Source organism: Carcharhinus amblyrhynchos, chromosome 24 (genome assembly GCF_965287045.1).
Source record: "Carcharhinus amblyrhynchos chromosome 24, sCarAmb.v2.hapA, whole genome shotgun sequence".
Taxonomy (NCBI): Eukaryota; Metazoa; Chordata; class Chondrichthyes; order Carcharhiniformes; family Carcharhinidae; genus Carcharhinus; species Carcharhinus amblyrhynchos.
The window spans coordinates 35147075-35171980 of NC_137347.1; the positions used below are offsets into that span (position 1 = coordinate 35147075).

The 24906-nt window shown below is 41.1% G+C and overlaps 1 protein-coding gene across 1 annotated transcript in view; it reads right to left on the reverse strand.

The window, feature by feature from the left end:
• The window catches only part of dnajc8 (DnaJ (Hsp40) homolog, subfamily C, member 8), a 45297-nt gene that overhangs the window by 16045 nt on the left and 4346 nt on the right, over positions 1-24906 (reverse strand). The window contains exons 2-6 of the mRNA XM_080211496.1: positions 22549-22650; positions 19079-19135; positions 17181-17247; positions 15745-15839; positions 3274-3345 (exon numbers count right to left, since the gene is read on the reverse strand). Coding sequence (XP_080067622.1) covers positions 3274-3345; positions 15745-15839; positions 17181-17247; positions 19079-19135; positions 22549-22650 — 393 coding nt within the window. The remainder of the gene's footprint in view (positions 1-3273; positions 3346-15744; positions 15840-17180; positions 17248-19078; positions 19136-22548; positions 22651-24906) is intronic.

Here is a 24906-nt window from a genome sequence, read left to right on the forward strand (position 1 = left end):
AAGGCATCACTTTGGGTAGCACAAAGTCTCAGACCGAAAGACTGTGGTTTATCCTGGGGTTTATGTTGACTAACTGATCACATGAAAACTGTCCAGAAAAAGATACCGAAGTCTGAGATTACATACCAACTGACTCAAGAACAGCTTCTTCCCTGCTGCCAGACTTTGAACAGATCTATCTTATATTAAGCTAATCTTTCTCTACACCTAGCTATGACTGTAACACTATTATGCACCCTGTCCTTTCTTTCTCCCCTATGTACTGTATAAAAGGTATGCGTTGTTTGGACAGCATACAAGAAATAATAATTTTCACTGCATCCTAATACATGTGACAATAATAAATCAAATGGCAGCTGGGGTGCTCACGATGGTCTGATTTCCTATGCAAGGCTGGGAAAAAATGAGTCAGAGCTCTTGCTCTTTAGCATCACCTAATGGTTGTAAAGTGCTCAAAATAGCAGTCAAGTGAGAAGCGGGTCTGTCTCAGGTATGATAACCTCCGTGATTGAATGTAACATCAACAATCACTCTCTGAACCCAGGAGAAAAAAATAAACAGGAGGGAGAAAAAAAAACAAGAAATTGTGTGTGTGTGTGTGTGTGTGTGTGTGTGTGTGTGTGTGTGTGTGGGGGGGGGGGGGGGGGGGGGGGGGGTTAAAAGTTCTAAATATATAGCAAGTCAGGCAGCAATGAATGTTGTACAAAGTCAAAAATTAAAGTCAAAAGGCAATACCAAGTGTGGGGGTGGCACAGTGGTTAGCACTGCTGCCTCACAGTGACCCAAGCTGGGAATCAAACCTGGGTCCCTGGCACTGTGTAGAGTTTTCACATTCTTCTCGTGTCTGTTTGTGTTTCCCCAGGTGCTCCGGTTTCCTCCCACATTCTGAAAAATGTGCTGGTTTGATGTATTGACCCGAATAGGCACCGGACTGTGGCAACTAGGGGAATTTCACAGTAACTTCATTGTTCAGTATTAATATAAGCCTTACTTGTGACTAATAAATAAACTTTTAACTCAAGTGCAAGAGAACTCAAAAATGTGATGTGGAGTTGCCGGTGTTGGACTGGAATAGATACAGTAAGTAGTCTCAACACCAGATTAAAGTCCAACAGGTTTATTTGGTGGCAAATGTGATAACACAACAAGTTCTAACACTGCATAACTACCTTTTGATTGGCTATTGATTTACTTAAAATTATGGCTTTACTATTAGGAAGTTGAAGACTAGTGAACTCCACAAGGAGTTCTCATACAGATTAATAAAATAATCGCTTTCCAGTTTCATATTTTGATCTATGTGATGATATACGGCATTAGTCCACAGCATCACAGACTGCACGGAGTGTTGCATTCTGCTTTCTACAGTGCAACTGAGATCTGGGAGAAGTGTTTCTTGAAATAAGAGGGAAGGGAAGTTAACAGGCATCTATTTATTGCATTTCCGGACACTTGGCGAGTAGAAATGATGCAAGTTTACAACTCTCATATCCCCAATCAACTTTGTTGAAAAACAGGAAACAAAGGGAGAGAGCTGAAAGCTGAAGGGCAAAAAAAATCACTATTGTCCACTGCATAAACCCACCACTGAGCACAAGCCCAGTGTTTTCCTCAGCCACATCTGTGGACTAACTGTGGAAGACATTAATATCAGAATAATATACTTCTGTTTGCCAACATGCTCAGATAACTGATTGGAGGTTGCTTCACTAAGCTTTAGAGTGGTTTTGATCCAAGCCCTGGAGAGGAAGATGGCAACCTTCACAAGTTCCAAAATAGCTAATGGCCATTAGCAAGGTGATCGAGTGCCTTTCCGAAAGATTACACAATCTGAGCACCATGGTTTTTGAAGGTAGCAGCAGAAAAGGAATATAAAATGCCACACAACTTTGTGTGAGATACAGTCCTAAATCTGTTACAACTTGTACCTGTTTTTTTTTGTTCTGGATCCTTCATCTACAGAAAGCAGCCTGCTTCAAATTATCCAATATCATCCTTTGTTTTCATCTGTATCACACAATGCCACAATTTACATTGTTTTAATGAAAGAAAGACCTGCTTTTTAAAGTATTTCCTAATCTGCATTTTCTCCTTTCAGTGAATCTATTTGTGTTTTATAGAAAGTCTCAAGATCCTTCCTATTAATTGAAGGCCAATAGTGCATATGGTAGTTTAATTGAATTCTTTATTTTTACACGGATCCGTCATTACCTCTTGGTTTTTATATTCTGTATCTGTTGTGCTAATACATTGAATTCTATTTCCTTTCTGTTAAAATAAAAATCCCCATCAACCTGGACATGCCTTTTTAAAAAAATCTTATTCAACATCACACGTTAAAGTAGCTTAAAAAACAGTTTCAATATACTAACAGAAATTGTACTTTATGCTGACCTGAAGATAAAGTATAGATCAGCACATGGATATTCATTACAGAGAAAGGACAAAATGTGTATTATACTACAGAAATGTAATACCATACACCAAGTTGGCAGACTGTCAGCCAGTACAACAAATAGACCCATGATTCCACACACAGTGGGTTCTTGGTCTCTACTGGATAGGCTTAAAGTAGCTCCTGTTCACACTGATTTGTGCCAATGCAGTTTCAGGCATTACAAGTTGCGATTTTGCAGCAGGTTACCTACATTTGCCTTTTATGGGCAAACAGGAAAGCAATTTGCTTTCTGCTTTTTGAATTAAATCTCTTATGTGCTTTTAAATAAAAATGCATAAAATTTTTCAATAAAATGTTTGAACTTACACTTTTTTTAATTTAAATATGTTTTTACAAAGATACAAAATTGAATCTCACATTAAATATTTTACAAAGTTTCATAACACCTTTTGTTGGGAGTCATATTTCATCTAAACATATAAAAAAAGTTCTAAAATTAATTTCAGAAAACAAAGCACTCTTTTTAAAAAAATACAAACCATTTCAGTGAAAATCCAATCTCGGTCTTTTCACAAATGGGAATGCAGAAAGAACTGCAGAAAAAAAAATTTGGGCTACCATTAACTGTCTGTCCCAATGATAAATGGTTAGAAATAAATGTTTGCTACAATGTGCTGCTCTCTGGCGAGCTCTCCAGAAGCCCATTACGGTGCAGCTACAGCAATATTAGCTGCCAAGTGTTCAATCTTTTTTTAGTGCCCAATTTTATTCCTTAAACACTACCAACATTTAAGCATTTTCCCCGGCTAAAATGCAAGACTTTGTAAGGCTCACCTCTGAAAATGTTGCCGGCCACCATAACTTAAATCTCTTACCATTTCAGGATCATCCTCTTCCACAATGCAAGGTTTTCCTTCTTTCTTCAATGCTTTTTTTTTCTCTTTCATCTAAAATAATAACGAGTACACTTTTGAAGGAGTGACTTATAAAGAACGTACTTGTTTCATAGAATCTTTACAGTGCAGGAGGCCATTCGGCCCATCAAGTCTGCAACAACAATTCCACCCAAGCCCTATCCCTGTAATCCCACATATTTACCCCACTAATCCCTCTAATTTACACATCCTGGGACTTTAAGGGGCAATTTAGCATCACCAAACAACCTAACCCCACACATCTTTGGATTGTGCGAGCACCCAGAAGAAACCCACACAGACATAGGGAGAACTGCAAACCCCAGACAATGAACCGAGGTTGGAATTGAACCCGGGTCCCTGGAGCTGTGAGGCAGCAATGCTAACTACTGTTGCCATCATGCTGTTTCAGAGTATATTACAGATGAAGATTTGTGAAATATATATTCTACATTCTCAGAATTTAGGGGTAAATGTGTAGCAAACATACAGTACAATATTAATCTAAAAGATTAGGAATTGTTTGTTTTAATACTGTTTGCAGTGACTTAGCAGAACAAGACCATGGTATCAACAGCAGTGCTATCAGTGTCTTCACCAGACTAGGCAGAAGGGTAACAAAGAGTCATCCAGGGTTAATCTGATCCTTTATAGTACTCCAGTAACATCTGCTGAGAACAGTCTATTGTGGATACTGGATGGCACATACAATATGCACCATGATTGAACAGCAGACAGTCAGTAAGGCCAAACTACCCAATTATCAGCCAAACCTGCTAGAAGGGAGGGAGGCCAGACAGGCACAATATTAGTTTTGGCTGTGATGGACTCCCCAGTTAGAGTCCAATGACCTGAGTGGCCCAAGGTTATGTACTACATTTTTTATATAGCAAAATGTGCCACGGCACTGTACAAAGGGGGACAGGGAAGGGATGGAAGAATAAATGGTATAGAAGAGGAGAAGAGGAAAACAGATTAAAAGCCTGCTTAAAAAAGCTGATTTCTAAGGTTTTAAAAGATAGGGGGAAAAAAAGGACAGAGGGGCTCAGAAACATAATATTAAAAAGGCAGAGATGAAGTAATGGCTGAAGAGGTAGAAGAGTTTATTAGTGTCACAAGTAGGCTTACATTAACACTGCAATGAAGTTACTGTGAAAATCCCCTAGTTGCCACACTCTGGTGCCTGTTCGGGTACAGTGAGGGAGAATTTAGCATGGCCAATGCATTTAACCAGCATGTCTTTCAGACTGTGGGAGGAAACTGGAGCACCCGAAGGAAACTCACGCAGACATGGGGAGAATGTGTCAGGAATCAAACCCAGGTCCCTGGCACTGACAGGCAGCAGTGCTAACCACTGTGCCACCATACAGCCTACAGGTAGTCAGGGGTGCCAAGGGAAGACAATGATTGCACAGTATACCAGATGGAAGAGTTGCGGGAGTGGTTGGGGGCGGCTGCAATCTCAGAGTGGATAAGGACAAAATTTCAGAACTCACTCCGTTGATGGAAAGAGGAGGCTGAGTAACTAATACATAAGCAAACTAATGTCAAATAGGAATTTAAAATTTCCACCTGAGCAAAGTGTCAGGTGGTTGTTACTGAGCTTTCAGAAGCAGAAAAATAAGGAGTAGAGAAGCAGAGGAAGAAATCACAAAACTTATTCAGAAATATTGACCTCCATTTCGGTCACTGCAATCTCAGAATCCCAGAGAATTCCCATCATCCAGGTTGTGGTAGTTACAAAGGAGCAGCAAGTTAAAGAAATACACAGGTAGACCAGTGATATTTCAAAAGAAACGTTGAACGTTAGTAAGTATAATTTGTATGGCAAGCGCACATTTGGCAGGGGCCAAAATTTCTTATAGATGAGGCAAGGCAACATGAATACATTTCTGCAAGAGTTACTCAGTTAACTGTAATGATGATGTAGCTGCTGGACTGGTCATCGCTGAAATGAAAAACGTAGACACATTTCTTTTGATATTAAGAATTTTATGAGCTAATTTCTGAGCATATAGTTGCTCCAGTGTCTTTATTTGGTTGTTTTATAATAATTGTAAACCAGATTTGCACAGCAACTAGTGCCCACTGATGTCCACAGCTGGGATCAGCACTTACAAGAAACGAGGAGAAGAAGGGGGAAATAGTTGTCTATCATGGGAACAAATGTAAATGCAATAGTTATAGACAAGGCAAGGTTTATGAAATGTTTATACAAGTGTCATTCAGGGTTAAATCAAGTGGTAAACTAATGGCCAGTTAAAACTAACTAGACTCAATGCACACTTCTGTGCCAGATTGAAAGGGATGTGATCACTGCTACTTGGACCACCAAACAGGAGGGAACTGGCTCCACGTTCCATCAAGGTTTGACATTTAAATGTGCCAAAACAGAGATGAATTTTAATTCTCAGCTGGGTCGTTAAATGGGCATCTCTGTCACAGGAAGTAAAAATAGAACCTAACATTCTACTCTACAACTTTTGACAGCTTAATCTCGGAGTAGCTTCGAGAACTGGGTAAAAGACTCTGTGTGGCTTAGGGTGGTATCAGGCTTAGTGAGAAAACAGTTAAAGGTTTGGTCAGAGTGATGAAAGTTCCACAGATCTACCAAGCCCAATTGGCCACCAAAAGTTTGGCTTTCAAAGTTTTAAACAGATGTTTGCGAATTCACAAGTTAAAAGACAAAACTGAATTAGTTTCAAGGTCAACAATTTGGAAGCCATAAAATAATCTGATATTTCTGACAGCCCCGAGAAAAGCAACGTAACTAAAGTACTGCCAGATAATGTTGCCAGCTTGAATTTGTCTCGCCAAACTTTGTACACAGTGCAATAGAGCTATCTAGGGGCAGAACTGAGTACTGTTGGCTGCATAAATAAGGAAGGAATGGTACAAGAAATTCTAGTCACCGATACACCACTATTTTCCTTTTCTTTTCCATCTCATACAAATGCTGATCCCTGCTGCAGGCAGCTCTGTGGGCACCAGTTGCTCTATATTAATTAGTTAAATGGTTAGTCTTCAGTGGGCAATCTGGACTACAGGTACCAGCAGATTATTTGACAGTGGAGAACCATCATCCCCAAGCCTGATCCCATCCTTTCCCAATTGGAGCATGTTTTACATATCTAACAGACAAGGCTTTCCTCCCCCTTCAGAAACTTGACACTTTTGCTTGCATCTGTTGTTTTAATCTTTGACGTTTGAAAAGAGATGCAGTTTTTACAAAGATTGAGTCACAAAATCTGAAACAGGGAGACTGATTGTGAAGTAAAAACAACTGAGCCATGGCAGCATAAACATCAACGTTTAATGAGATTATACAGTGGAAAATCATCAATCTGACATTCAAATATCTAAAATAGGAGCAATAAATCACATTTATAGCAAAGTTTTTGTTTCAACTGTGTCATGTGTTAATAGTTGAGAAGGTGGACCTTCATAATACCTTCAGCCAGTATGGGAATTGAACCCACACTGTTGGCATCATGAACCAGTCGTCCAGCCAATTTAGCTAATCTCAATGCTGTCCCTTGCCTGAGGCATGATGATCCTCAGGGTAAATCATCACCAGTCAGTTTATGGTCATCTGGGGCTATGGTGAATTTACCTTTATGCTAATAGTAAATCAACATGTCATGGCAAATATTAGGCAGCACATTTTAAACCTTCTAATTCCTAGTCTCACTTTAATTGTAACTAGCGTGAACAGAAATATGTGCAAAAAATCTCCTATACAATTTTAGTAAAATTACTCAACTCTAACTTGGTCTGGTCTACATGTGGCTCCAGAGCCGTGTCAATGTGGTTGACTTTCAACTGCCCTCTGAAATGGCCTAGCAAGCCACTCAGTTGTATCAGCATTTCAAGGAGGCAGCTCACCAGCACCTTCAAGGGTAACTACAGATGGGCATCAAATGCTGGCCAGCCAGTAGCACCCATGTCCCACAAATGAAACAAAAAGCTGAAGCTTTCATTTGGACATTCACTATTTAGCATTTTAGTCAGTAGATTTCAGGGCAAACTAGTTAAATATTAACCCAAAAACTTTTGACAGCTTAATCTTAGAGTAGCTTCGATAACTGGGTAAAAGACTCTGTGGCTTAGGGTGGTATCTGGCTTAGTGAGAAAACAGTTAAAGGTTTGGTCAGAGTGATGAAAGTTCCACAGATCTACCAAGCCCAATTGATATACAGAATATCAATCTAAGAAGATGGTAGAATATTTACCCACATTTTAAAATCCACTGTATTGAGTGATATATTCCTGTGCCTCATTATTGAAAACATATAGATAAAAAAAGTTTAAGTGAATGGCAACAGAGGTTAAACTATCCCAATATTGAAATTAGGTTAAGTAATTGGTACGTAAAAAACTGCACTAAAGTCTGCGCGTTCTAATGTATTTCCTGTACAACTTCAATTGATCAGCTCAGAGTGCACATTACCAGATATGAGACAACCAGCTTTTTATTTAACGTTATACAACTCTAAATTCTTTAATTCAGTTATTGGATGTGGGCATAACTGGCTAGGCCAAGATACATTGCCCACCCCTAACTGCCCTCAAGAAGGTGGTGGTGAGCTGCCTTCTCAAAACCCTGCAGTCCCTTTAGTGTAGGCATAACTTGTGCTGTTAGGGAAGGGGTTCCAGGATTTTGACTCTGCGATAGTGAAGGTGATATACTTCCAAGTCAGGATGGTGAGTGGCTTGGAAAGGAGCCTTCTGGTGGTGATGTTCCCATGTGTTTGCTGTACCTGTCCTAGTTGGTAGCAGTAATGAGTTTGGAAGATGCTAAGAAGCCTTGGTGAGCTTCTGCAGTGCATCTTGTAGATGGTACACTGATGCCACTGTTCATTGGGATCTGGGAATACAAGTACAGAATTCCCTAAAAGTGACGTCACAGGTGGATAGGGTCGTAAAGAGTGCTTTTGGTACACTGGCCTTTATAAATCGGAGTATCGAGTATAAAAGTTGGTGTTATGGTAAGGTTGTATAAGGCATTGGCGAGGCCAAATTTAGTGTAGTGTGCATAGTTTTGGTCACCTAGTTACAGGAAGGATGTAAATAAGGTTGAAAGAGTGCAGAGATTCACAAGGATGTTGCTGGGACTTGAGAAGCTGAGTTACAGAGATTGAATAGATTAGGACTTTATTCCCTGCAGCGTAGAAGAATGAGGGGAGATTTCAGAGGTGTTTAAGATTTTGATGGGTATAGATAGAGTGAATGCAAGTAGGTTTTTTCCACTGAGGCTAGGGGAGGAAAAAACAAGAGGGCATGGGTTAAGGGTGAAAGGAGAAAAGTTTAAAGGGAATATTGGGGGGGTTTCTTCATGCAGAGAGTGGTAGAAGTGGGGAATGAGCTGCCGGATAAAGTGGTAAATGCGGGGTCACTTTTAACATTTAAGAAAAACTTGGACGGGTTCATGAATGAGCACGGTGTGGAGGGATATGGTCCAAGTGCAGGCCTAGGCAAAAAATGGTTTGGCACAGACAAAGAAGGGCCAAAAGGCCTGTTTCTGAGCTGTAATTTTCTATGGTTCTATGGTTCATTGGTGGTGGAAAGTGAGTAGCTGTGGATGGGTCATCAAATCAAATGGGCTGCTTTGTCCTGATTGGAATCCAACTTCTTGAGTGTTGTTGGAGCTGCACTCCTTCACAGTCCTGACTTCTGCTTTGCAGATTGTGGACAGGCTTTGGGGAGGCAATTGATGAGTTGCTCACCACAGGATTCTTCACCTCTGACCTGCTCTTGTAGCCACACTATTTATATGCCTAGTCCAGTTTTTGGTCAATAGTAACCCCCCAATGACATTGAATGCCAAGGAGCAACAGTTAGATTCTCTCTTGTTGGAGATGGTCACTGCCTGGCACTTGTGTGGTATGAATGTTATTTGCCACTTTCCAGCCCAAACCTGGATATTGTCCAGGTCTTGCTGCATTTGAACTTATACTGCTTCAGTATCTGAGGAGTTGGATTGTGAACAAAACACCCCCACTTATGACCTTATGATGGAAGAAAAATGATTGATGAAGCAGCTGAAGATGGTTGGACTGACGACAGTACCTTGAGGAACTCCTGCAGTGATGTCCTAGAACTGAGATAACTGACCTTGTACAGGGCATATCTGGGCAACTATCCACACTGCTGGGTGGATGCCAGTGTTCTAAGTGTAGTAGAACAGCTTGGCTAGGGGCCTGACAACTTCTGGAAGACAAGTCTACAGTACTATTGCCAGAATATTGTCAGGGGCCCATAGCCTTTGCAGTATCCAGTGTGTTCAGCCATTTCTCGATAACTTGGAGTGAATTAAATTGGCTGAACACTGACAACTGGGATGCTGGGGAAACCCCAGAGGTCCACTCGGCACTTCTGGCTGAAGGTTGCTGCAAATGCTTGAACAGGTGTGCTGTGCTCCTCCATGATTGAGGATGAAGATATTTGTGGAGCCTCCTCCTCCAGCAAATTGTTTGGTTCTCCACCACCATTCACCACTGGATGTGGCAGGGCTTCAGAGCTTAGATCAAAATTGCTGAATTGTGGAATCACTTTGCTCTATTACTTGCTGCTTATGCTGTTTGGCATGCAAGTAGTCCTGTGCTGTAGATTCACCTGGTTGACACTCCATTTAGGTACGCCTGATGGTGCACCTGGCATACCTTCCTGAACTCTTCACTGAACCAGGCCGATTCCAATGAGGGATAAGCTGGTCCATGGGGTTTCAGATTGTGATCAGGTACAATTCTGCAGCTGCTGATGACCCACAATGGATGCCCAATCTTGAGTTGCTAGATCTGTTCTTTGGCATGTGGTAGTGCCACAAAAACGATGGAGGGTGTCCTCAAATGTAAAGATGGTACTTTACCTCCACAAGTACTGTGCAATGGGCACTCAAGGACAGATGCAGGCAAGTTGGTGAGGATGAGGTCAACTGTATTTTTTCCGCTTATTGGTTCTCTCAGCAGCTGCCATGGACCCAGCCAGTTCAGTCTGCATTGGTGCTCCCAAACCACTCTTGGTAACAGACATTAAAGACTTCACCAGAGTACATTCTGAGCCTTGCCACTTTCAAGTAGTGTTCAGTTGAGAGGGAACGGTATGTGGTAATCAACAGGAGGTTTTCTGATCCACATCTGACATAATACCCTTGGGCTCATGGAGACCAGAGTTGATGTGGAGGAATCAAAAGGGAACCCCTTCCTGACTATCTACCAATGTCACCACCTTTGCTGGTTATGTCCTGTCCCACTGGCAAAAATACCCATATGGCTAACATAACCAGGGATGGTAATGGTAGCATCAGGGACATTGTCTGTAAGGTATGAGTCAGTCAATATACCTATGTCCGACTTGACTAGTCTATGGGCTAGCTCTCCCAATTTTGGCACAAGCCAGATGTTAGTAAGGAGGACCTGGCAAGGTCAAAAGGGCTGGGTTTGGCATTGTCGTTTCTGGTGCCTAGGTCTGTTCAATTTCATTCCCTTTTATTGATTTTGTGATCACTTATCAGGCTATTTCAGAGGGCATTTAAAAGTCAACCACATTTGTGGAGCTTCCTCCTCCATGAGCGGTCATGTGTCTGGAGTCACCTGTAGACCATACCACGAGGACAGCAGATTTCCTTTCTTATATAACACTGGTGAACCAGGTGGGTTTTTGCAAATATCAACAATGGTTTCACAGTCATCATTAGACTTTTAGTTCCAGATTTTTATTGCATTCATTGAACTCTACCATGTGTCAGGGTGGGATTCAAGCTCAGGTCTCTGGATTACTAGTCCAGCGACAATATCATCCCCCTAGGAAGGATGAATTCCACAACCATGTGGGGCTTTACTCAGAATAGGAAAGATAGCCAGCCCTGCACACAATGATCATCACCTTTGGCACATACTCAGGTAAGTGCGATTACAAAGCTTTAGTAACAATTGCATCTATTAACAGATTGGCTGAAGCTGAAGAGCAATAGTTCTGACATTTCTGGGAAATGGGATAAAGGATTTATAAAATAAAAAAATTCCTTACCTATGTCAGATTGCAATCAAAATATATGCTAAGACCATAAGAAATAGGAAAGGAATAGACCATTTGGCCCCTTGAGCCTGTTCTACCATTCAATAGGATCATGGCTAATCCGACACATTCCTCACAACCACTTTCCTGCCCTCTCCCCGTAACCCTGGATTCCCTCTCTAATCAAAAAAAACTATCTCAGTCTTAAATATACAAAAGGTCTCTGCCCCCAGAGTGCTTTGTGACAAGGAGTTCCAAAGACTCGCTATCCTCATCTCGGTCTTAAATTGGCACTCCTTTATTCTGAGATTGTGCCGTCTGGTCTTAAATGCAGCCAGTGTAAAATTGTAATTAGACAGCTAAATGTATAATTATAGAATCATAGAAACCCTACACAGTGCAGAAGGAAGCCATTCGAGCCCACCATGCCTGCACTGACAACAATCCCATCCAGGCCCTATCCCCGCAACCTCATGTATTTTCGCTGTGAGTCCCTCTGACACAGTGTCAATTTAGCATGGCCAATACACCTAACCTGCACATCTTTGGGAGAAAACTGGAACACCTGGAGGAAACCCATACAGACATGAGGAGAATGTACAAACATTCACCCAAGGCCAGAACCGAATCTGGGTCCCTGGCGCTGTGAGGAAGAAGTGCTAACCACAATTATCTCAAAATATATAAGGTATATTGAAATGAGTGCCTAAATGCAGAAAAAAAACTGGACAATATCGAGCAATAGAAACATACAGGACTTGCCCCATTTGATTGCCTTGATAAATACGAGTACAAGTGTGAAACAAGTTTATGATGTGCTTTGCCAAGAAACAAAAGGTCATTGAGTGAATCGAAATGGACTCCCACATTCTGAACAGAACATTCCAATTTGATAGCCCTTGTTCAAGGCAAATCTAATCAGTATGTGCCAAGGTTCCAAATTATTTTCTAGTTTAAGATCTGGTCTGGGCAAAATCATAATCCTCAAAAAAGGAATCCAACAAGTAGTGATCCCCAATGTTGGTTATCCTTTTACCAATTGTCCCATTTATCCATAAAGTCTGCATGGGCTCTTTCTGTGCCAAATAGTTTATGTTACGAGTACTGAATGGTGCTGCAGCAGAGCCTGAAGGAACGGTGTTGCAAGCGGTAACATCTGTAGGTGCTCAAAGCCACCTGGGTTGGGTGACTGCCCATTGGCTCAGTTTCCAGGCTGAGCTTACCATCATCAGCAGAATACGGTTTCCATCAGAACTGCCATGATTAAACATTCCCAGGCCACCTCCACTATGCAAGATCTACTAATGCAACATCCCCATCCTTTACCTGATAAAATAAAGCCCATTCAGCTAGGATCTTTAGATTGACGTGTGTAAGATTAAGCAATCAATGTATAAACAACATTTATAAGAAATGTAAGGCAACTAAAAACCATTGAATAGCCAAGCGTGGCCAAACAGGCCACCTAAAATGGCGATTTACTGAGCACGTTGGGATATTGGATAAACACTAACAGCAGGCTGCAGCTTAAAAGACAGATAAACAGGCTGCAACTCAGACGACTGAACACACAGGAAATAGGCCATCCCAAAGACAATGGGCACTTTGTCTCATAAACAAGTATGTTTGACCAAAAAGGGGAATCTTAACCCCTTACTTGGGAGGGAGGTATTGAACATAGAACAGTACAGCACCGTACAGGCCCTTCAGCCCTCGATGTTGTGCAGAGCTATGTCTGAACCCAAGATCAAGCTATCCCACTCCCTATCATTCTGGCGTGTTCCACGTGCCTATCCAATAACCGCTTGAAAGTTCCTAAAGCATCCAATTCCACTATCATAGCAGGCAGTGCATGCCACACCCCAACCACTCTCAGTGAAGAATCTACCTCGGACCTCCCTCCTATATCCCCCAGCATGAACCTTATAGTTATGCCCCCTAGTAACAGCTACATCCACCCGAGGAAATAGTCTCTGCACATCCACTATCTATCCCCCTCATCATCTTATAAACCTCTATTAAGTTGCCTCTCATCCTCCTCCGCTCTAGAGAGAAGCCCTAGCTCCCTCAACCTTTCCTCATAAGACCTATCCTCCAAACTAGGCAGCATCCTGGAAAATCTCCTCTGCACTCTCTCCAATGCTTCCACATCCTTCTTATAGTGAGGTGATCAGAACTGCACACAATATTCCAAATGTGGTCTCACCAAGGTCCTGCATAGTTGCAGCATAACCCCATGACGATATGTGACCCATGTGCCTCCAGCACCTACGGGCACGGCTGTTGGGTACACACCCAGAGACTGGTGTGGCAGCGCCTGATGAACTCTAATCGATCAGAGTGATCAAGCCCTGATTGATTAATTCACAAGAATCAGGAGACTGCCCAAAAGGACACAAAACCAAGGAAGGATAAAAGCTGCTGCACAAGAGAAGAAGCGCTCGCTCTCTCTGACTCCACGAACAGGCAATAACAATGGTGACATCGCCAGCAACGACCACCACACCCAAGAAGAAAGGAAGACCAGAGCAGAGTGCCAGGTCAGACCAAAGGACGAGAATACACAGAGGACAAGAGACCAGTGCACAAACAAAGGCCAATATCTGCCTGGGTACTTGCCAGTCACGCAAAGTTAAGTCAAGGTCTAGACTTGAACTTTAGTATTTCTGTAAGATAACATTGTCAGTTGGGTGATTATTAATTGCGCGTTTAAATAAATATTGTTGTACTAACAAGAAGTCTACCTCACAATTCTTTGTCCATTATATAAAGGTTAAAACTGTGGGGCAGGCACAACACAAGCCAGAATTTACTCAGAATATAAAACCAAGAGCTAAGAAACCTTATCCAATAAGTTGTTGAAATATAGTGGAGTATGATCATGGGCAGTTCAAATAAGGGTCAAGAGTATTGTGCAAAGCAACTCTAAGAAAAGCATAAATAACAAGACTAAGAATTTGAATTTAAATGCTTGGAAGAAGACATAAGGGAAAGAGAGAAAGGGTTATACCATGAAAGAAAAGAAATGTTGTATGGTTTAGGATCTGAAATATTTCTGTTAATTGACTTCAAATATTAGCAGAGGCAAAAAAATTATTTTGTTTTAATTTTTAATGCAAAATGACTAATTGGAATTCGGAGACTGACCTATCTTAGTGGATATTGCACCATGTGGTATGGCATTGGAGAAGAGAGATCAGCAAGGCCCCAAGTTTGTATTCTGATGTATATTCAGATTTGCCAAGCTCATATAAGATGTAACTATTAGCATCCCTAGGATAAAGAAAGGGGCAAATGGAAACTAGCCAAGCAGTCCACAACTGATCACTATCCAGTAGGCATCATCAGGTGGGAGAAGGTGTTAGGCTCAGTTGCAACTGACCCATTTGGACAGTCTGTACTCACTCACTACGTGGACTGTCACACAAAAAAGGCACTTTGGCCAAACACAGTGCAAGAATCCACAGATCTATCCTGAGCATATTGAGGATGGAAGGGAATGAGATGAAAGGCTGAAGTGAATGGTATAATAGTTAAATAAATTCCACTTCAATGGTTCAATATGGATTTTTTTTTTAAAAAGAAAAACATTAGATAGATATTTCAGGCAAAAAAACATTCATAACAAATCTAGTCTCTGCATCCTCAAAATACCATCTGTGTTCCATATTTAACATGTGTTTAATGTAGGAGTATTTCCAGTTCTTTGGGAGTTGAGAGACAGATGATCCCTCTTGGGCAGCTAAATAAATAAAGCATGTTGATCGTGCAGAGACTTGAATTCTCTCCCTTTTTAAAGGATTCTCTATTTCTGAATCTGCACCATCAAAACACGCTCTCCAACTAAAGACAACAGTTCCATCAATTGCCTTTTCCTGGGTGACTGTAATTGCCATACACATTTTTAATGCATCTTTTGTTTTAATCAGCTGAATACTGATATGAACTATTGCAGGTGGTTAGATTAGGTTCTAATACAATACAACACTGCAATTTTTTGTGGTACCATCAAATGGCATGTCCAAAGTGATGTATTTTAATTACTCAGAATATACTAAATGTGCTACTTAAATCAAGCAGGACAGTTGTTTTTTTTCTTACTTGCAGCCATGTTAATAGAACATTCCATACTTTTAATTCACTGAATACAAGCTTTGTCAGTAAAATGACTGCAAGGCTACGAGAAACTTAGTGAATTCATAATGCATTGCAAATATCTGTTCGTACCAGTGTGAACATGCAATAGAAACAAAATGGGAAGAAAAATGAGTGGGGTGGAGAGAGATTCAGTCCACACCACAATCCAATTCTTCTACCATCGAACGCTCGCAAACATAGGGGTTTTGTAAGTATTGTTGCCAAAGAAGTAATGTGTGTCATTCAGAATCAAGCCAAGTGAACAAAATTAATGCTTACATTGTGTTCTATTGTTTCCCTTGCTGCCTGTATCACATCGATAGCTCGTTTCTTCTGTTCTGGTTCCAATAACATCTTGTAAGCTTTGTCAACAGCTATCGAGAAGCGAGAAAAGTTAGCATTTAGTTTTGCTTATAACAAATGAATCAATTCCAAAACAAAAACATTCCCAGCTCCACAGGTAGCCTACTGGGTAATGACAATATCAATGTGTACTGAGCCAAGCAGGCAAGGAGGCCCAGATTTGAGACATAATCTGTGTCTAATTAGTTGGTCCAACTTGGAGCAGTGACTGGGGTGTTTTGACACTACTGCCTTCTTTCCCTCCTGATGTGCTGAGTAGCACGGTGGCACAGTGATTAGCACTGCTGCCTCTCAGCGCCAGGGACCCAGGTTCGATTCATGACTTGGGTGACTGTCTGTGCGGAGTTTGCATATTTTCTCCGTGTCTGCGTGGGTTTCCTCTGGGTGCTCCGGTTTCCTCCCAGTCTGAAAGAAGTGGTTAATTAGATGCATTGACCCAAATAGATGCCAAAATGTGGCGACTAGGGGAATTTCACAGTAACTTCATTGCAGTATTAATGTAAGCCTTACTTGCGACTAATAAACAAACTTTAAAACTTTAAACTAGATCTGTAAACACTCCCACTAGTAGCCATTGCTCACCTGCAATAGGGTTAAAGGAAGAGAAGTAGGACTGGGTTTGTGTGGAGCACGCACACTGGCATGGACTAGTTGGGTCCAATAGCCTGTTACTGAGCTGTAGTTTTTACACAGTTCTACATAGATGGTGCCTTTATCAAGTAGGTCATTACAGAAACTGACTTCCTTATTTTTCTCATCTTGCGTGAATTTTTTCCTTACCCTGTTTCTCCCTTGTTGAATGCATTGCTTACTCATTGGGTTATGGGTCATTTAAAGACAGGTATTCTTCAAACATCCATTGTTTATGCATCAACACTAGCAGTATAGCAGGCTGCTGAAAACTGCAGTGGACCATAACCAAGTTCAATTGCTGCCCTCACCTTAACATCCATGCTCATACATTTGCAGCAAGCGCTGCTGGACAGCCAGACACAAGAACATCAAGTACTACACTGCAAAGATGTGCGGATTAGGTGGATTGGCCACTAACTTGCTCCTCAGTGACACGGGGACCAGCAGGGCAAATACATGGGGTTACGGGGCTAGGGCCTGGATGTGATTGTGGTCAGTGCAGGCTCAATGGGCCAAATGGGCTCTTTCTGCACTGTAGGGATTCTATGAATCAAAGTGAGATCAACTTAAATCAATGCTTGCATTCAATTACATTTTAAACCATATGGAATATTACCAGAAGGAGCATTTTAAATGAAACCTATATTTCCAAACCTATATTAGAAAAATCCATGGATATCGATTTAGAGCTTGTTACTACCATGACTGCACTGACTCACCTTCAAAAGCCTTCTGTGCTCTTTCAGGGTCATCTTGATTTTTGTCCGGATGTACCAAGATTGACAGCTAGAATTGTAGAGGAAATTATTTACAATGCATGCATAATTCAAGATATTAGAATATTACAGAAATTGTTAATGTTATAATTTTAAGACGATACACACATTGCGATGAAAGACTTCAATTCCTTCTTGAAAACAGCATTCTTAATGTTTCCCCTTTCTACTCTGCATCATTTTCCCTCCATTAAAGTCTTGTTATTTTTCAGTTCCTAATTTACTCTCCATTTTCTCCATACCTTTCAGTATTCAAATTTGAAATGTTAAAGTCCTTTCTCATACTTTCCCCTTTCTAAATTTCAATCTCCATTGTTCTGAAAGGATCCAAAACATTCCATAACTGACTTAAGGCTGGGGGAAAAAAAAAAGCAGCCTTGGCTCGGGTCTGCAAGCAGCATATGCTGAAATGGAAACATGCACAATAGACTTGCCGCACAATAAAACTTGTGTTGACAGAACATTAAGCATTGCACTTAAATGCCAACCCATGGCAAGGATCAAAAAATGATACCACGTAAATGGTTAATTCCAATAAATCAGCCAACAAATACATGGCCTGACACAGTGCTGGAGTTCTCCACACTAGGGAGGTCCCTAATCTAATGCCTGGTTTGTGCCAAATTGGCTGTTGTGAGCTGGAATTGCACTATGGCAATAGAAGGTCTCAAGTGTGTTCAGATTAGGATTGTTGTTGTTTCTTTAAAACAAAATCAGCCAGAGTTCTTGCACCTGATCACTATTCAGTGACCACTGCCTGAAAGTACATACGTGTGGACGCTGGGTGAGGGTAGCCTGACGATACTCACTGTCTGGGCTCACAGCTGAAGAATGGCCACTTGGGCGAGGTACCGAAGGGCTGCTTGCACCCAGAGAACCATACCCCAACGTGAGTCAGCACCTTGAGGAAGGGAGAGAATTTGGAAAAAAAAGTGTCGATTTTCACAGGCTAGTAAAGGATATGCTATGTCTAGTGCATGATATGGCCCCAGTGAATTAAAATAAAAAACATGGCCAAATTTCTTTAGTATGACTAAATTACTTTTAATTCAATAAATGATAGAAAGTTCTTTTTATTCCCACAACAAAAAGCAACAATCAGCATTAGAAATGTCAATTCCTGTTAAGTGAATATCTTGTTTGCCCACAAAGACCTCCCTAAAGTGTGTGCTGAAATGTTAGTGAGGATTATCTACTACATATTTTCTGCTGAAAGTGTTGACTCACGCTGGAACGTGCTGCCACAGGCACTAGCAGCTCTCCAGTACCTCACCAATGGCACGTGCAGGACTAGGCAACTTCAGGCCATTCTACATGGGGGCCATCACTGTCAAGCCCAATGGTGATCTCACCTGACGTTCTCACACGCGTGCACACTCTGACAGGATCGCTAAAGCCCCAAGTACTGCCCAGGCTGAGAGTGGAACCTGCATTCTCCTGATCCAAATGGATCAGTAGCACCCAGACTTTATCAAAGGGGCCATCGGTTGGGTGGGAGATGATGGGATGTGGGAGTCAGACTTGGCGATCGGACAGCAGGGAGAATTTTGTCATTTCTATTAGCTTGACTTAACTTGTATGGTAAACAATTGAATAATCATGCAACATATTACAGACAATAACTGCAGAATTTGGGGTCTAACCAAGGCAAGATTGGAAAAAAATGTATTCACTTAACAAGAATTCTCAACCAAAACAACATTCAGTTAATAAAATGTAATGTATGCAGATAAAAACTGTTTTAGAATTGTCAATTTTTATTCACTCACTTAAATAACATCGACTGTACCTAAGGTCTTTGCTACCTTAGCCTGTAGTATGGCAAACAGAGATGTGTCTACCTGTCTGAACCGCTTTTTCAGCTCTTCATCTGTTGCTTCAGGATCTATCTGCAATACCTGTGTAATAAAACACACATGCAGCAACTACTATTTGATTTTTAGCAGGCACCATTAGGAAAGTGCTATAATAGAGCCAGCTATTACCTTAAAGTAGTCCAAAAGCAAGCATGTTACAACGACATCATCATTAACATATACACACACACACACACACACACACACACAACACTTACAGAATGGATTCTAATGAATGAAATGAATGTGAAAACAAAAGCAATCAATAGCTTATTGCTGGATACATCTTTTAAAAAAAGTTTTCATTGGGTCACAATTCACTAAAATCCACCAAACCAGAATGAGGAGGAGGAATTTTTGGCACAATTTACATCTAGCACAAATCAAACTCCTGCAATCTCTGATGCAGACTTTTTTTTAAAATCGCACTGGAAGTGGATCCTGTCCACAAACTAGATGCTTCCAGTCTGAATTAACAAACTGAGTTTTGTTAGTTGTACCCACCTGCAACCCTTCAACAAGACTCTTCAGATTTTTGCTTTTTCATGAGGATGTGTTTTAGTAAATATATTATGGGAGGCATGATGGCATACTGGATAACACTGCTGCTTCACAGTGCCAGGGACCTGGGTACGATTCCAGCCTTGAGTGTCTGTGTGGAGTTTGCATGTTCTTCCTGTCTGTATGGGTTTCCTCCCACATTCCAAAGATGTGCAGGTTAGGTGGGTTGGCTATGCTTAAATTGTCTTTTAGTGTCTCAAGATGTATAAATTAAGGGGATTAGAAGGATAAATACACAGGGTTACGGGGATAGGGTCTGGTGGGATTGTCAGTGCAGGCTCAACGGGCCAAATGGCCTCCTTCTGCACTGTAGCGATTCAAATGATTATAAGCATCTTGCCAAGAAGAAAATAATCCAGAACTAAAAAGAGTGCACAAAGATGAAACAAGTAAATGACTTCAAGTCACTTTCAACAATTTAAAAATCAAGCACTGGACAAGACATTAATTAAAAAAGCTTATTTTTGTGATCATTTCATTTTCACTGCAGTAATAAAACAGGACCAGGTTGTCACTTTAATATATTAACTCTTAAATGCAAGGGAAAAAGTAAACAGTTACATTCTAATATTCTATTGCATTAGTTCATGGAAAATGGAGCTTTGTGATATGCAGGTTAGTTTGAGCATAAAATTGAACCACAACTTAACTTTGGAAAGCTACAATTTGAATGAAATTGTGCCTGGGTTCCTGACAGTGTCAAAGCAGAAACTCAACTACTTCATACAAACAATAACAACTTGTATTTATATAGCACTTTTAACATAGCAAAATGTTCCACCACACTTCACAGATGCACGCTCACACAAATAAATTGACGATGAGACAAGAAGATGACATCAGAACAAATGACCAAACCTTTGGTCAAAGAGGTTTTATTGAATGTCTTAATTGAAGAAAAGCAGACAAATAATTCCAAAGCCGAAAGCTGGGCCACCAGTAATTAAGTGGTGGAAATCAGGAATAAACCAAAGGCCAGATTGATGAATCATGGAGTTTTCAGTGGATTGTAGGCCTCGCTGTGATGCCATCAAAGGATTTCAGTGAAGACATAAACATTTAAAATTTGAGGCATTACTAGGCAGGAAGCCCACGCAAGTTGGCGAGCACAGGAGTGAATGGATTAATGGGATTCTAATATGGTTAAAGGCAGCAAAACCTGGAAAGAGCTGAAATTTACAACAAGTGGAAAATGATGGGAGGAGCAGGGCAGAGAATTGGCAGCAGCCAAGAGAGCATTGGAAGAGTCAAGTCTGGAGGTAATAGCAGCATGGATGAGATTTTCATCATTGGAAGAGTCAATTCTAGAACTAATATCATCATCGTTGGAAGGGTTGAGGAAAGGACAGAAACAACAATGACGAAATTAATCATCAATGTGCCAGCTCAGCCTTTACATCACTGAGGAAAAGAGAAAGGGTAATCTGGACTCGAAACGTCAGCTCTTTTCCCTCCTTATAGATGCTGGCAGGCCTGCTGAGATTTTCCAGCATTTTCTCTTTTGCATTGAGGAAAAGAGTATTTGAGGACTAGGATTTCAAACCCAAGACAAGGTCATGATTTACTCGGCAGCAGTGATGCCCACGTTCCTGCATGCTTCCGAGACTTCGGCAACCTAAAGCAGGTACTTCAAAGCATTAGAGAAGTTCCATCAATGGTACCTTTGCAAGATTCTCAATGCAACGACAGGAAAGGTGGTCCAACTCCAATGTCCTTTTCCAAGTCAACATGCCCAGCATTGAGGCACAAATCACTCAAAACCACTGAGCAGGACATGTCACTCATATGCCTAATGCCAAACTCCTGAAGCAATTGCACTATGTGGAATTTGGTTGCAGCAGGAGACTCCCAGGAAGACAGAAATTATTTAGGGATGTCCTCCAAATATCCCTGCAGCAGTCAAACATCTTCACTGTCTCATGGGAGTCCCCTGGCTTTTGATCAACCAAAATGGTGCAGGTTCATTCACGAAGGCACCAAACACACTGAGAGACTTGTCCAGAATACGCAGAGATGTAGTCAAGGAGGACATGCACAAACATCAAAACAACTAATCCACACAACTGTCAAGCATTACCTGACCCACATGCAATGGAATTTCCAGATTGGGTATTGAATTTATCAGGCAGAGTGGAAGGAAATCATCCCAAAGGTCTGCCTAAGGAGAAGGATGGGACGTCAAAAGTAGGTAGTTTTTGTGACAGAGTGGGTATAAGATTGGGAGCTCATGGTCGAATAGAATGCTGAGATCATGTAAATCTGGTACAACTTGGGATGTAGGCCAGGAAGAGGGCTGGATTCTGAAGCTCATGAAGAGAGTTTTTGACAGTATCAAAGTTAACAGCTTGGGACTTCCCAAAGTTTAAATGGAAAAATTTTACGCTCACTCAGAACTGGATTGTGAACAAGGAGTGCAGCACAAGGCGAGGAGTTGAGACAGGCGGTGATGGAGAATTGGGTGTCGTTGGGGTGCATTTGGAACCCAGTCGTGTATTTTCAGATAACGTCATGTGAGACAGCACAGACGAGAAATAGGAGGTGGCCAAGGATTCCAGAGGCAATGGAATCAGGGAAGATAAGACACTGCAGGAAGCTCTGATATTTAGAAATGCAACCGGACACAAGCAGTCCCACTTCACTAATAACAGTTTCAAAAAAGTCATATTGGATTCAAAATTTTAAACTCCATTTCTCTCCATAAATTCTGCCAGCTTCTGCAGAACTCTGTTTTTATAAGAGGTGTTGGAGGGCAGTAGTGTTGATGTGGTCAACCATGTCAACAGATACAAAGACATTGGGAAGGATGAGCAAAGATAGTCAGTCACATAAGATGTCAGGAATTCAATCACACTTCAACTGTAAAAATAAACTACAAATGTTGGAAAGCGACATACTTCAAATGGATTTAGATTGATGTAGGTGGATCCGGGTCTCGTCAGTCTTTCAATTTGCTGTTTTGGGGTCAGGACAGAGTCCCTCTGTTCAATCTGCTTAACCTGCAAGAGCATAAAGATTGCAATTAGCAAACATAACTTTAAAATTATGAATTTGCCAATACGACAAAGTAAATTGATTAAGGAATTGATAAACAGTGGTTAGCATTGCTGCCCCTCAGCTCCAGGGACCTGGGTTCAAATTTCGGCCTCGAGTCACTGTCTGTGTGGAGTTTACATGTTCCCCCCATGTCAGCATGGGTTCCCGCTGGATGCTCCTGTTTCCTCCCACAGTCCAAAGATGTGACGGTTATGTTGACTGGCCATGCTAAGTTGACCCGGGGGATTAGCAGGGTAAATATGTGGGATTATGGGAACAGGGCCTGGGTGGGACTGTGGTCAGTGCAGACTTGATTGAGAGAATAGCCTCTTCTGCACTGCAGGGATTCTATGAAAACACTAGCAATCACAACCACCTTTGAAAATGTGTACCAACAAACAACTCACATCTACATAGTGCCATTAAAGCACTAAAATATCCCAAAGTACTTTGCTGGAGAGATACCAAACAAAGATTGACACAGAGCCACAGAAACATTAAAACAAATTACTAAAAAAAATCAAAGGGGTAAGTTTTAAGCAGCATCTTCAGCAACTAAGGGGCCTTAGCAGCTCAAAGCACAGCCATCAGTGTGAAGAAATTATCAGGGATGCACAAGAACAGTACCAATATCTTGAGAAGGTTGTAAAGCTGAAGGAGATTAGAGATAGGGAGAGGCAGAGTAAAGATTTGACCGCAAGAAACTACAAAAGGTTGTGAATATAGTCCAGTCCATCACGCAAGCCAGCTTCCCATCCACTGACACTGTTTACACTTCCCACTGCCTCGGAAAAGCAACCAGCATAAGTACCCCACACAACCCAGACTTTCCCTCTTCCACCTTCTTCCGTTGGGAAAAAGATACAAAAGTCTGAGGACGTGTACCAACCGACTCAAGAACAACTTCTTCCCTGCTACCATCAGACTCTTGAATGGACCTATCTCGCACTCAGTTGATCTTTCTCTCCGCTGTAGTTATGACTGTAACACTACATTCTGCACCGTCTCGTTTCCATCTCTATGAACGGTATGCTTTGTTTGTATAGCACAAAGAAAAAGTACTTTTTACTGTATAGTAATACATGTGTATTAATAAATCCAATCAAATTAAAATCAAATTGAATTCAAGGATGAGAATTTTAAAATTGGGGTGATGCTTAACTGGGAGCCAACTCTGGTTAGCAAACACAGAGGTGCTGGCTGTACAGGGCTCAGTATAAGTTAGCTCACGGATAGTGTTTTAGATGACCTCAAGCATAGGGAGGGAAGAAATAATGTGACAGAACAGCAGGGCTCCACTTGAACAGTCAAGACTAGAGACAACAAAAGCATGTGTACAAATAGATGTAGTGACATTAATGAGACAGTTTGAAATACTACAACACAAATAGCACATGTACAAAAAAACATAAGGACAAGCGAGAAGGGAATAAACAGAAAATGAAGCACATTCAACAAGTGTAACTTCCCAACGCTGAAGCAACAACACAATGTAACAGGCTGAGTGAACTAAAGTTCAAAATAGGCAACATTATTACACTGTCGTGGTGGACCTTACTGAGTTTGACCTTATTGAATTTGAGCCAGTACTAGGAGCTAAAGCTAAAAAAATTGTTTCATCCATTATCAGGAAGCTTAATTACTGTGCTGAGGTTTTAATTAAATTTATATTGTGATTGGATACACTGAAATTAGATATAATTTCTAAATAAAAATCTAAACAAAGATTGAATATGAAAGGAAAGAAATTGTACAGGGTATTGGCGAGACTACATCTGGAGCAGTGTCCAGTTTTGGTCTCCTTATTTGAGGAAGGATGTGGTGGCATTGGAGGCAGCTCAGAGGTTCACCAGATTGATTCTGGGGATGAAGGGGTTGACATATGAGGAGAGATTAAACAGTTTGAGCTTGTACTCACTGGAGTTTAGAAGGATGAGGGGATCTGATCAAGGTACATAAAATACCAAAAAGGATTGATAAAGTAAATGTAGACCAAATGTTTCTCTTTGTGGGGCAATCTAGAGCAAGAGGTCACAGGAATAAGTTGGGAGGCAGTAGATTTAAAACGAAAATGAGGAGGAACTACTTCACAGAGGGTGGTGAATTCGTGAAACCCGCTGCCCCATAATGCGGTGGAGTCTGAATTGCTAAACGGACACAAGATGGAGTCCAGTATATTTTTTTAATAGAAAAAAGGATAAGGGGACATGGAAACAGGT